Raw genomic sequence first — 14045 nt, forward strand, 5'->3', positions numbered from 1 at the left:
TTGTTTTTGAAGTCATTGGTTTCAAACTTTTCTTTTTTTTTCTGCTTGCTTTAGGTTTATGTTTATTTTCTTTCTCTAGTGTCCTAAGGTGGAAGCTTATATTGCTGATTTTAGATCTGTCTTCTTTTCCAATACATGTATTCAATGTTAAAATTTTTCTCTAAGAACTGTTTTTGCTGTACCACACAAATTTTGATAAGTTGTATTTTCCTTTTCATTTAGTTCAAAATATTTTAAAATTTCATTTGAGACTTCTTCTTCGACCTATTTGTTATTTATAAATATTTTGTTTAATCTCCAAATATTTTGGGATTGTCCAACTATCTTTCTGTTATTTAATTCTAATTTAATTCCTTTGTATTCTGAGACTATATGTGATTTCTATTCTTTTAAATTTTTCAAAACATGTTTTATGATCCAGAATATAGTCTATCTTGGTAAATGCGCCATGTGAGCGTGAGGAAAATGTTTATTTGTTGATAATGGGTTAACTATTTTATAAATGTTATTTAGATTCAGTTGATTGCTGGTGATATTCAAGTATATCTGGCCAGGTGCAGTGGCTCCCCCTGTAATCCCAGCACTTTGGGAAGCTGAGATGGGCGGATCACCTGAGGTCAGGAGTTCAAGACTGGCCTGGTCAACATGGCAAAACCCCGTCTCTACTAAAAATACAAAAATTAGCTGGGTTTGGTGGTGGGCGTCCTTAGTCCCAGCTACTTGGGCGGGTGAGGCAGGAGAATTGCTTGAACGCCGAAGGTGGAGATAGCAATGAGCCCAGATCACGCCATTGCACTCCAGCTGGGGCAACCAAGAGTGAAACTCTCAAAACAACAACAGCAACAACAACAACAACAACTAACCTATATCTTTACTGATTTTCTGTCTGGTGATCTGTTAATTACTGATATAGAGGAGTAAGTCTCCAACTATAATAATGGACTTGTCCTTTCAGCTCTATCAGAGGGCTTTACATATTTTGTAGTCTTGTTTTTTGCACCATAGACATTTAAGATTATTATGTCTTCTTGGAGAATTCACCCATGTTTCATATGTAATGCCCCGCTTTATCTCTGATAATTTACTTTGTTCTGAAGTCTGCTTCATCTGTAATTAAATGTAGCTACTCCAACTTCTTTGATTAGTGTGTAGGTAGTATATCTTTCTCCATTTCTTTAATTTTATTCTATTTATATCTTTCTATTGAAAGCAGACAACATTGTTTTAAAGTGTAGGTTTTGTTCTTATTGAGGTATGGCAAAACCAACAGATCAGGAGATGATTGCCATTGCAAAGATAGCTTATTGTTATACTCACAGATCTCAAGAGAAGGAGACATTTCATGCCATGAACTACATATATAAGTACCAGAGTTGGTCAGAAGGCAGAGAGTGATGGGGAAAACATGGGCAAGAGCCTTTATTGTGGCTACTAGGGAAAGGAATGGTGAGGCAAAGTAGGCAAGTTTAGGATTGGCTAGTTTGAGTAATTTCAGTGGGCTCTGGGGTTTAGTGCATATTCCTAGTTGTCTTGTAGCTGGCCCTGGGAGAATTAGGGCAAGGGAATAGTGACTGAGTGGGAAAGCTCTGTTAAGGAGGCAGTTGGGTTATGGTCTCTGGTTGATTGGTTTGCATATGAAAGGTATGCTATCAGGTGAATCCTTCACTATCTTTAGGAATTGGCTAATGCTAGTGGGGGCAGTTCCTGCAGGGTTAGCAAGGCCCCAGGATATCAAAGCATTAAGTACAAAGAGAATTGATACCTTTACTGTATTAAGTCTTTCAATCTGTGAACATGGAGTGTGTCTCCATTTATTTAGATCTTTGAGCTTTTTTAATTTTCATTTTTATTTATGTACTTATTTTGAGACAGAGTCTTGCTCTGCCACCCAGGTTGGAGTACAGTGGCGTGATTTTGGCTCACTTCAATCTCTGCCTCCTCCTGGGTTCAAGCCATTCTCCTTCCTCGGCTCCCGAATAGCTGGGATTACAGGTGCACACCACCACACCTGGCTAATTTTTGTATTCTTAATAGTGACGGGGTTTCACCATGTTGGCCAGGCTGGTCTTGAACTCCTGATCTCAGGTGATCTGCCTGCCTCTGCCTCCCAAAGTGCTGGAATTACAGGCGTGAGCTACTGCACCCGGCCAAGATCTTCCTTAACCTTTTTTAAATCAGCATTTTGTAGTTTTCAGCATTCAAGCCCTGTGCATGTTTTGATAGATTTACACATAAGTATTTTTTTTTTAAGCAATTGCACATAGTATTCTGTTTGTTTTGTTTGAGATAGGGTCTTGGTATGTCACTCAGGCTGGAATGCGGCAGCACAATCATGGCTCACTGCAGCCTCAACCTCCCAGGCTCATGCAATTCTCCTACCTCAGCTTCCCAAGTACCTGGGACTACAGGTGTTTACCACCACACTCAGCTAATTTTTAAATTTTTGTAGACACGAGGTCTCACTATGTTGCCCAGGCTGTTCTCGAACTCCTGAGGTCAACTGATCCTCTTGCCTTGGCCTTTCAAAGTGCTGGGGTTATAGGCATGAGCCACTGCACCCAGACAGTATTGTGTTTTTAATTTGGTGTCTGCCTGTTTATTGGTAGTATTTAGAAATACAATAGATTCTTGTATGTTTTTCTTGTATGTGGTAACCTTGCTGAATATGCACATCAGTTCTAAGAGAATTTTTGTATTCCTTGGGATTTTCAGCATACACAATCATGTCAACTGCATTTAGGGACAGTATCATTTTTTTTTCTGTCTGATCTACATGCCTTTTATTTCCTTTTTTTTACTTTATTGCTCTGCTAGAACTTCTGTCACTATATTGAATAAGAGTGGTGACAGCAGACATTCTTGCCTTTGTTCTTGATTGTAAGAAACAATTCAGTCTTTCACCATTAAGTATAATGTTACCAGTAGTTTTTTGTAGATGGTCTTTTTCAAGTGGAGGGACATCCTTGTCTCAGTCAGTTTGGGCTGCTGCAACAAAGTACCCTAGCCTTGGAAGTTTATAAATAACAGAAATTTATTTTTCGTGGTTCTAGAGGCTAGAAGTTCGAGATCAGAATGCCAGAATGGTTGGGTTCTGGTGTGGGACACTTGTTGTAAATTTGTTTAATATAGTTGCTCCCTTGTCATTCATTTTTAGGTGTGACATAAGTTGTTTGAAACTGTGTTGTACCCCCATCACCTTTAGCCTAGTTAAAACATAAAACTTTGCTATGTGATTGTGTGCCATAGAGCCCACTTGTTCCTCATCTCACAGGCCTAAAACTCAATATACCCTACAGCTGCTGACCATGATAAAACATAATGGTCAACACTAGAATCATGTAAGTTCCCTGACTCAGGCATGTTTTCTTTAAGCTCGTCAATCCATAAACCTGTGGGAAAGCCTAAGGGGTAATGCCTATGAGGCATAGTTCCGCATGTCTTCTCTCTTTCTCACTCCCTTCCTGGTGATTGAATTCTTTGCTTCCTCTGTGCTTCTCATTAGCTTCTTGTTAGGAGAATAATAACCAGTAATGTCTCTGAGACCTGTGAGTAACACATTTTTGCTGTTTTGTGCATTTTGGTTTCACTTCCTCATGGTGTCTCACCTGACCAACACACCTGAATTTATCATTCCACCTGGTCAGGGCTCTTCTAGAGAGTAGCTATCTTGGCCTATAGCTACTTGACTGAGAGAACTCAAGACCAAATTAGAAAGAAGTTATAACAATAAAAATCACAACAACCCTCTTCCATGTTGCAGATTGCTAACTTCTTGTATCCTTACATGGCAGACACAGAGCAAAAGAGCTCTCTGGGGGTAACTTTTTCAGGACACTAATCTCATTCATGAGGGCTCCACTCTCATGACTTAACTATCTCCCAAAGGTCCTACCTCCTAATCACCATTACATTGGGGGTTAGAATTTCAACACATGAGTTTATAGGGACACAATCATTCTGTCCATAATACCCTGCTTGTTTCTATTTTTCTGAGAGATTTTTTTTTCATAAATGGTTGATTTGTCAAGTGATTTTTCTGAATTGATTGATATGATCATGTGATTTATTTTCATTGGCCTAAACGTAATGGATTACTTTGATTGATTTTTTAACATTGAAGAACTCTTTCATCCTAGAATAAACTTCAATTGGTCATCATGTATAATAATTCTTTTTATATATTGCTGAATTCTGTGTTGTAATATTTTGCTAAGGATTTTTATGTTGATGTTGATGAGAGATAATATAGCTTTCTTTTTTGTACTTTGTCTCACTTTGTTATAATAGTTTCATAAAATGAATAAGCAAGTATTCTTTCCTTTTCTATTTTTGGAAGAGGTTGGGTAGAATTAGTGATAATTCTTCTTTAAGTTTCTGGTCGAATTTTAGTGAAATCATCCATCCTTGGTGATTTTTTGTGGGTGAGTTTTTTAAACTACAAATTTAATTTTCTTAATATTCAAATTATATTATTAATATTATAATATAATTTATAATAGTTTTTTTAAATAATTGGTTTATTTTATCTAAGTTGTGAGATTTATCTGACGTAGAGTTGTTTGTTATTATCACTTTGATGTCTGTAGGATCTGTAGTACCTGCTATTTTACTCCTGATTTTGGTAATTTATTTCTTCTCTCTTTTTTTCTTTGTCAGTCTGATGGAACATTGTCAATTTTGTTAATCTTGTCAAGGAACCAATTCTTTATTTCACTGACTTGTTTCTAATTTCATTTACTTCTCTTCTATTTTCTTCCTTCTCATTGCTTTAAGTTTATTTTGCTCTTTTTTTTCTTCTTTTTTCTTGAATTGGGAACTTATTGACTTGACTTTCCTTCTTTTCTAATGTATACATTTAATGCTGTAAATTTTCCTATCAGTGCTGCTTTATCTGTATTCCACAAATTTTGACATGCTGTGTTTTATTTTCATTATTACATATATTTTTTATTTCCCTTGAGACCTCCTCTTTGACACAGATTATTTAGAGCATTTTTTTTTTTTAAGATTCTAAGTGTTTGGAGATCTTCCTGTTATCTTTCCATTATTGATTTCTAGCTTGATTCCACTGTGACTGGAGAAGACACTATGATTTCTCTTCTTTTAACACACTATGATTTCTCTTCTTTTAAATTTGTCAAGGTTTGTTATATGACCTAGAATGTGTATTCTGCTGTTATTAGGTGGAATATTATATAAATGTTAGTTACATCTTTTTAGTTGATGATGTTGAGTTCATATATACCCTTGCTGATTTTCTATCTCTTTATTCCATCAAAATTTTATGTGACCATTATTTCTCTTTTCAGTTCTAATAATTTTTACTTTACATATTTTATAGCCTTGTTTTTTTTTTTTTTTTGCATAAACACTAATTATTGCTATGTCTTCTCGGTACAATCATAACATAATGTTGCTATATATCCCTGGTAATTTTCTTTGCTCTGAAGTCAACTTTATACGATGTTGATATCGCCCCTCCTGCTTTCTTTTGGTTAATGTTTGCCTGCTATATCTTTTTTTATTTGTTTACTTTCAACCTATCTACATTGTATATTTGAAATAAATTTAATGTAGACATCATATGTTTGAGTCATGTTTTTAATCCAATTTTTTTTGCCAGTCTTTATCTCTAAATTGGTATAGGTAGACCATTTGTATTTAATGTTTTATTGGCATGTTAGCCCTTAAGTCTGCTGTTCTTTTCTGCTTATTCTATCTTATCTATCTTATGTTTCTCTCTTCTTCCTGCTTTCTTGCTGCTTTCTCAAACAATTTTTTAAATTCTGCTTTAATTTACCTGTAGTGTTTTGAGTTTATGTGCAATTTTTATTATTTACTCTATGTATTCCATTATGCATACACAATAGTCCATAGATGTTGACATTTTACCAGTTCAAGTATAGAAACCTTACCTCCCTTTAGATTCCACCCCCATTTATATTTGCCTTAAATATTTCTTCTAAGTATTTAGAAAGATATTTAGATATATAAACATTTAATATTTAGACATTTAAAACTATATCAGACAATGTAATAATTTTTGCTTCAACTGTCAAACATAATTAAGAAAACTCAAAAGAATAAGAAAAGTATATCCTATTTATCCTTATTTTCTCTCTTCCCACTGTTGGTTTTTCCTTTCAGATGTTCTAAACTTCCTTTCTTATTTTCTTCCTGTTTAGAGAATTGCCTTTAGCCATTCTTTAGGGAAGACTTTATTTGTTTATTTATTTATTTATTTGAGACAAATTCTTAGTATTCCTTCATCTGAGAATACAATATCTTAATTTCCTCTTTATTCCTACAGGATAATTCACTGGGTGTAGAATTATTCCCATAGGAAAATTCACTGGGTATAGAATTCTGCATTGACCATTCTTTCCACTCAGAACCCCAAGAATGTGTACCACTTTTTTCTGGCCTCCAGGGTTTCCAGTGAGAAATCTGCTGCTATTCAAATTATTTTCCACCTAAAAATAAGGTGTCATTTCTCTCTTGCTGCTTTCTAGAATTTTTTTTTTTTTTTTTTTTTGGTCTTCTGTTTTTAGAAATTTTAGTATGGTGCATCTTGGTGTGCATTTCTTTATCTTCATTGTGATTTATTCATTTCTTGAATATATTTGTTGTCCTTTGCCAAATTTTGGAAGTTTTCAGCTATTATTTCTTTAAGTACTTTTTCAGGCCCACCCCATTTCTCCAATCCTCGGATGATAATGATTTGAATGGTACATATGTTGTTATGGTTGCAGAGGTTCTTGAGACTCTTCATTTTTTTCAGACTTTTCTGTCTGTTTTAAAGATTGGGTTATTTCCATTGTTCTCTCTTACAGTTTACTGATTTATTTTTCTTCCATTCTGCTGTAGAGCCCATCCACTGAGTTTTAAATTTTAGTTATGTTTTTCACTCCTAAAATTTCCAGTTGATTCTTCTTTTCATTTGCTAAGACTTTCTATTCATTAGCTGAGACTTTCTATCCCTTTGATGATACTTTCTATTTTTTCATTTGTTTCAGGTGTGTTCATAAATAACTTGTTGAAGGATTTTTATGATGCTTGCTTTAAACTCTTTGTCAGATAATTGTAACATTGATGTTTGTGTATAGAGACTTTTTCCATTCAAGTTAAGATTTTCTTGGTTCTTGCTATGATGAGTGACTTTCAATTGAAACCTGGACATTTGGGGTATTGTAAGAGTCTGAATCTTTTCTAAACTTCCATTTAAACAGGCTTTGTTTGACACTGTTCTGGCAGGGGAAAGTGGGAGTCACTGCCTGATTATTTCCAGGTAGGGGTAGAAGTCTATATTTGCCACTTGACCTCCAGTGACATTAGGGGAAGTGGTGTCTTCATTACCATGGGGCAGTGATAGGAGCTCCAGTTTCCATTGACAACACCATGGCTAGGAGGTATAGGAATGCTTCATTAATGCCATACATGTGGCCTACACTGACACTACACAGTGGGGGTTGTTCTCATTGCTGCTGGGGAGTGTTAAAAGTTTTGACTCTTCACTAGTCCAACTATGACTACTCCAATGGGAAGAGGGAGGTATACTTTGTTACTACTAGATAGGCTGGAATTCCAGGCTCCCCAGCTGATCTCCACTGACACTGTAGGAAGGGGACCACTATCATTATGTTTGGTAGGGATGAAAGTCCTGCCTGCCTGCTGGGCCTTCTCTGACACCATACACAGTGAAAAGTCAGGGATTTGGGATGCCTTGTTACAGCCTAGTGAGGGTGGAAGACTAGGCTCCCACTTGGCCTTTGTCACATGGGTGGAGCTACAGTTTTTTCTATGCTTGGCTGGAGTAGAATGGCTGCCATCTAAAAGCTTTCTTTCTTTCAAGGCTACACTTTTCCTGGTCCTTTGGCTAAAGAGAGGAGGCTTCTTTCGGGGACTTTTTCTTGCTTGTGCCCATTGGTGTTCCCAGGTTGCTGACTTCTTCAGCTCCATATCTGGAATATATAAGGCAAAAAGAATACCCATTCCTTCTCTTCACCTTTCAAAGACTGCTTATGTTTGTTGTTTTCTAAAATTTCCAGTGTTTTTAGTTGAATTTAGCAGGAGGAATAAGGAGAAGTACGCTCCCTCTATCTATAAAGGTAAAGAAGCAAGAGTTTCCTTCATTCTTTTTTTAAAATAAGAGTTTACTAAGTAGTGTGGTAGGCAGAACAATAGTCCCGCAAATTTGTGCACACCCCAATCCCTGGAACCTGTGAATGTGTTACCTAACATGACAAAAGAGATTTTCCGGATGTGATTACAATGGGGATCTTCAGATGGAAAGATTATTCTGGATAATCTTATTGGGCCCAATCTAATCACATGGGGTACTACAAAGTAAAAGACCTTTTCCAGCTGTGATCTGGGAGAGAGATGTGATGACAGAAGAAGGTCAGCAGGAATGTAATCAATGTTGCTGTCTTTGAAGATGAAGGAAAGATTGTGGTGTCCCCCAGAAACTGAAAAAATCAAGGAAACAAATTATCCTTTAGAACCTTCAGAAAGGAACAAAGCCCTATCAACTTCTTGGTTTTAGCTCAGTGACATCTGTTAGGCCTCTAATCTACTGAACTATAAGATAAATTTGCATTGTTTTAAGCCACTGTGATTTGTTACAGCAGCAATAGAAAACTTAATACAATAGTATAGTATTTCTATATAGCAATAATCAAATCAGACCTTTTTCTGAAGACTGATCATCTTATTTCAACTTGAATTTTAAAAGAATAAGGATAAAAATTACCTCAGGAGGTTATCATTGCCTATGTTCTGAAAAATAGTACAGTTTTTGATGGTTAAGAATTTCAGGCTGGGCGCGGTGGCTCAAGCCTGTAATCCCAGCACTTTGGGAGGCCGAGACGGGTGGATCACGAGGTCAGGAGATTGAGACCATCCTGGCTAATGCGGTGAAACCCTGTCTCTACTAAAACATACGAAAAACTAGCTGGGTGAGGTGGCGGGCGCCTGTAGTCCCAGCTACTCGGGAGGCTGAGGTAGGAGAATGGCGTAAACCCGGGAGGCGGAGCTTGCAGTGAGCTGAGATCCGGCCACTGCACTCCAGCCTGGGCGACAGAGCGAGACTCCCTCTCAAAAAAAAAAAAAAAAAGAATTCCAAAATGAGGTATGTGCATCTTTCATGTGCTTGGTACATAAGATATTCAATAAATGTCTATTAAAGTTGTTGAAAACTGGAGGAAAATAAATACAAATGATGAAATGTCATTTAAAAAATCTTTAGAATGTATGAATCATCCATTTGAATATTTTATCATTGTATCATGTTTGTATTTTGTAGATAGTGAAACTAGTTCTCTAATGGACATAGAAAACGTAATTCTGGCAAAAATCCATGAAGATGAGGAAGACCACTCAGATGCAATATTAAAATCTGACAAATTTCATCAGGACTTATTTTTTATGGAACGAGTTCTAATGGAAAATATATTTCAGCCAAAACTTGCAGCTTATCGTCAGCTTCCTGTTTTAAAAGGTATTAAAAAAATAAACATGTTTAGGCTGGGTGCAGTTGCTTATGCTTATAATCCCAGTACTTAGGGAGGTTGAGGAAGAGGATTGCTTGGGCCCAGGAGTTCAAGGTTGTAGCAAGCTATGATCATACCACTGCACTCCCGCCTGGGTGACAGAGCAAGACCTTGTCTCTTAAAAAAAGAAAAAGAAGATATTATGTTTAGACAAACTCAAATAATTTTTAAAATGTAAGGGTTTTAGTATATATTTCTAAATGTGATCTCCAGGTTGAGTTATCATTATCAGAGGACATGTTTCTAAAGCTTTCAGCCCTAAATGTGTGAGTAACACTAGAGTCCAGACTAGGATGCCCACAGAAGCAGATTGTCTCAGATTCAAAACTTCCTAAGCATCTATAGCTCTTGGTTCTCCCTTATTCCTGCATTCAATTACTTATTCATTTTTACAGTATCTCTCATATTCAACCTCTTCTTTTCCATTATCGTTGTTACTTTCTAGATTCTTACTTTTGTTACTACTCCCAAATCTATTGCAGGGGCATTCTTCCTGTTCTCATTGCTACAAATCCCATCTCATATGATAACAGAATATTTTAAAGGATTTTAGAGATTATCTTAATCAACCTTTCATCATGTATTAAAAAATACATGATTGAAGAAAATGAAGGCTATAGAAACTTTGTGAGGTTAATAGTAAGTAGAAAAGCTAGACATTCAACCATCTCAAGTTCTAGTTCTCTTTCTGCTATATCAGCGCACTTTGCTTATGTATCCTAAACCACTCAAAAAACCTTCAATGTTTTCCCATTGCCTAGAATAAATTACAAAGCTCAAAGTGTATCATTCAAAAGATATCTGCAATATGGCCACAGATTACTTTGTATTATCATATTGCTTTGGAGACTCTAAAAGTTAGCTATATTTAGACTTATCTGGTAGTCCTCAAATAGAACCTACATTTTCCTGCCTTAGTACTTCTAGTTGGAATTTGCTTGACAGTCTATCCCCACCCCATGCTTGCCTATTGTATTCCCAGCTTTCAAATATGGATTAAGGAAACTTCCTTTATGAAATTTGTCTTGATTCTTCAAGTCAAAATTAATCTATATGGTTACATTTGAAAAGAAAAAGATTACAGAATAGTATGTGTGACAAATGGTTGTAAATCTTTTTGCCTGCATGCATCTAGAAGAATATTGAAAAACTGTGTTCCTTCTCTCACATTAGGTTGATATTTAAACATTTTAATCACTTATATATATGTATTTTTCATCCTATATTTAAAGAGTTGTAAGGTTGCAATTCACATAGTACTGTGTATATTGACATTTACAAAACAAAATGTAAATGTAACAATGTAAATGTTACTGTTGGCACATCACTTCTTTCAACACATCTAAGAAATAAAAATACTCTAGCAAATGTTTTAATGAGGTAAGATTTATATACAATGAAATATATATTTTAAATTATATATAAAAATACATTTTGAAAATGTATAAACTGGAGTTACCAATACCTTAATCAAGACAGAGGACCTGTCTATTAACCCTAAGAGTTACCTTGTGCAGTTTTCCAAGTAAACCTTAACCCCACTCCCCAACCCCCACCACACACACACACAGGCATTGCTCTGATTTCCATCAATATAGATTAACTTTCCCTATTCTGGTATGTCATATAATATAAGTGGGTTCATAAAGTAAGTATTCTTTTGAGTCTGGATTCTTGCATTCAATATCAATGTTTTTGAGATTTCCTAGGTTGATGCGTGTATAAGTAGTTCATTTTTTTCCCCAAGTAATGCTGTAGTATATGAATATACCATAATGATTCCATTCACATGTTGAGGGACACTTGCATATTTTCAGTCTGGAGATATTCAGAGTAAAGCTGATATGAACATTTTTGTGTGAGCCTTTTGGTAAATGGATGTTTTAATTTTTCCTGTGAAAATACCTACAAATGGGATTATTGGATTACTGAGTAGATGTTTAACATTTTAAGAAACAGTAAAATACTTTTCCAAAGTGGTTATACCATCTTATACTCGCACAGCAATGTGTAAGAGTCTCAGTTGCTCCACATTCTTTTTAACACCTGATGTTGGCAATCCTTTTAGTGTTGTTCTAAAAACTGAGTTCTTGTTTATGTGGTTTATTTTGGTCACTTGAATATCTTCTGTTTACTGTTTGGTCAAGTCTCTTACCAATTTTAAAGTTGAGTTGACTTTTTTTTTTTTTAATTATTTTAAAATTTTTCTTCTTTTTTTTTTGAGATGGAGTTTCACTCTGTCACCCAGGCTGGAGTGTGAAGGCACAATCTTGGCTCACTGCAACCTCCACCTCCTGGGTTCCAGTGATTCCTGCCTCAGCCTCCCAAGTAGCTGGGATTACAGGTACCCACCACCATGCCCGGCTAATTTTTGTAGTTTAGTAGAGACTGGGTTTCACCATGTTGGTCAGGCTGGTCTCAAACTCCTGACCTGAGGTGATCCATCCTCTTCAGCCTCCCAACGTGCTGGGATTACAGGGCATGAGCCACCGTGCCCAGCCTGAATTGTCTTTTAAAAACTCAAGTTGTAAGAGCTTATTTTTATATACTCTGGATACAAACCTTTTGTCAGTTACATATTTTGCAAATATTTAAGTCTATGGATTGCCAATTTATTTTCTTAAAAATTTTTTGATGAACAGAAGTTTATTTTTGTGAAATCTAATCTGTCAATTTTTTCTTTTGTAATTAATTCTTTCCATGAGCTCTCTAAAAAATCTTTGCCTGCCGCAAGTTTGCAAATTTGTACGTCCCAGTTTTCTTATAGAAGCTGTATAGATTTAGCTTTTATGTTTAGGTCTACTATCTATATTGGATTGTTTGTTTATTTATTTGTTTATTTTTTGAGACAGGGTCTCACTCTGTGGCCCAGACTGGAGTGCAATGGCCCTGTCTTAGTTCACCGCAACTCCCTCCTCCCAGGCTCAAGGGATTCTCCCACCTCAGCCTCCCTAGTAGCTGGGATTACAGGCGCACACCACTACTGCCCGGCTAATTTTTGTATTTTTAGTAGAGACGGGGTTTCACCATGTTGGCCAGGCTGATCTTGAACTCCTGACCTCAAATGATCCATCCACCTCGGCCTCCCAAAGTGCTGAGATTACAGGTGTGAGCCACTGCGTCTGGCCTATTTTTATTTTTAACAAATTTATTGTGTATATTTAAGGTATACAACATGATGTTACAAGATAAATATATAGTAAAAAGGTCATTATAGTGAAGCACATTAACATATCTATCATGTTATCTATTTTGAATTAATTTTTTTATTAAGGGACTAAGTTAAGGTTTAAAGTTTTTTTTTTTTTTGAATCTCCAGTTGTTTCAGCACCGTTTTAAATAAGAGTTGTTCCCATTCTGGGATTATAGACATGAGCTACTGTTCCTGACTCCTTTTCTAGTTTCTTAAAATGGAAAATTGGATCATTGATTTCACATTTTTTTCTTGTCTAATATAGATATTTAATATTTCAAGACTTAGCATAAAGCGATTGTGGTCAAGATAGCATGCTATTGGCAAGAGAATAAATAAGAATATAGAATAGAACAGAATAGAGAACCTAGTAATAGATCTGTCAAAATATAGTCAGCTGATCTTTGACAAAAGAAGAAAGGCAATACAATAGAAAAAAGATAGTCTTTCAACAAATGGTACTAAATACGAACCTAGACATAGACTTTACACCTTTCACAAATATTAACTCAAATGGATCGTAGACCTGAACGTAAAATGCAAAACTATAAAATTCCTAGAAGATAACATAGGAGAAACACTAGATGACCTTGGGTCTTAGAATGACTTTTAAGATACAACACCAAATGCATGATCCATTGAGAGACATAATTGATAAGCTGGGCCTGATTAAAATTAAACACTTCTGCTCTGCAAAAGACACTGTCAAGAGAATAAGACGACAAGTCACATACTGAAGATAATATTTTCAGAAGACATTTCTGATAAATTGCTATTATCCAAAATATACAAAGAACTCTTAAAACCCAACAATAAGAAAAATAAACAACATGATTAAAAATGGGTAAAAGACCTGAAGAGATATCTCACTGAAGAAAATATACACATGTCAAAGTAGCATACAAAAAGATACTCAACATCATATTATTTTCTCTTCTTCTTGTTCTTGTTCTTCATCCTCCTCCTCCTCCAACCCACCCCGCCTATTTTTGAGATAGGGTCTTGCTTTGTCACCCAGGCTGGAGTACAGTGGCACAATCATGGCTCATTGTAGCCTCAGCTTCCCTGGCTCAAGCGATCCTCCTGCCTCAGCTTCTGGCTTAGCTAAGACCACAGGCATGCACCACCGCACCCAGCTAATTTTTAAAAATTTTCTGTAGAGATGAGGTCTCACTTTGTTGCCCAGGCTGATCTTGAACTCCTGAACTCAAGCTCCCCTCCCACGCTGGCCTCCCAAAGTGCTGGGATTCCAGGTGTGAGCCACTACACCTGACCTTTCAATATCAGATTTCATTAGGGAA

The 14045-nt window shown here is 36.0% G+C and overlaps 1 protein-coding gene across 1 annotated transcript in view; it reads left to right on the top strand.

Annotated features, from left to right (window-relative positions):
• DNAI4 (dynein axonemal intermediate chain 4) overlaps window positions 1-14045 on the top strand; it is a 106619-nt gene that overhangs the window by 65302 nt on the left and 27272 nt on the right. Inside the window, 1 exon segment of the mRNA XM_011770531.3 lies at window positions 9305-9499. Within this exon segment, the coding sequence (XP_011768833.1) occupies window positions 9305-9499 (195 nt within the window).

Source organism: Macaca nemestrina, chromosome 1 (assembly GCF_043159975.1).
Source record: "Macaca nemestrina isolate mMacNem1 chromosome 1, mMacNem.hap1, whole genome shotgun sequence".
NCBI classification, from domain to species: Eukaryota; Metazoa; Chordata; class Mammalia; order Primates; family Cercopithecidae; genus Macaca; species Macaca nemestrina.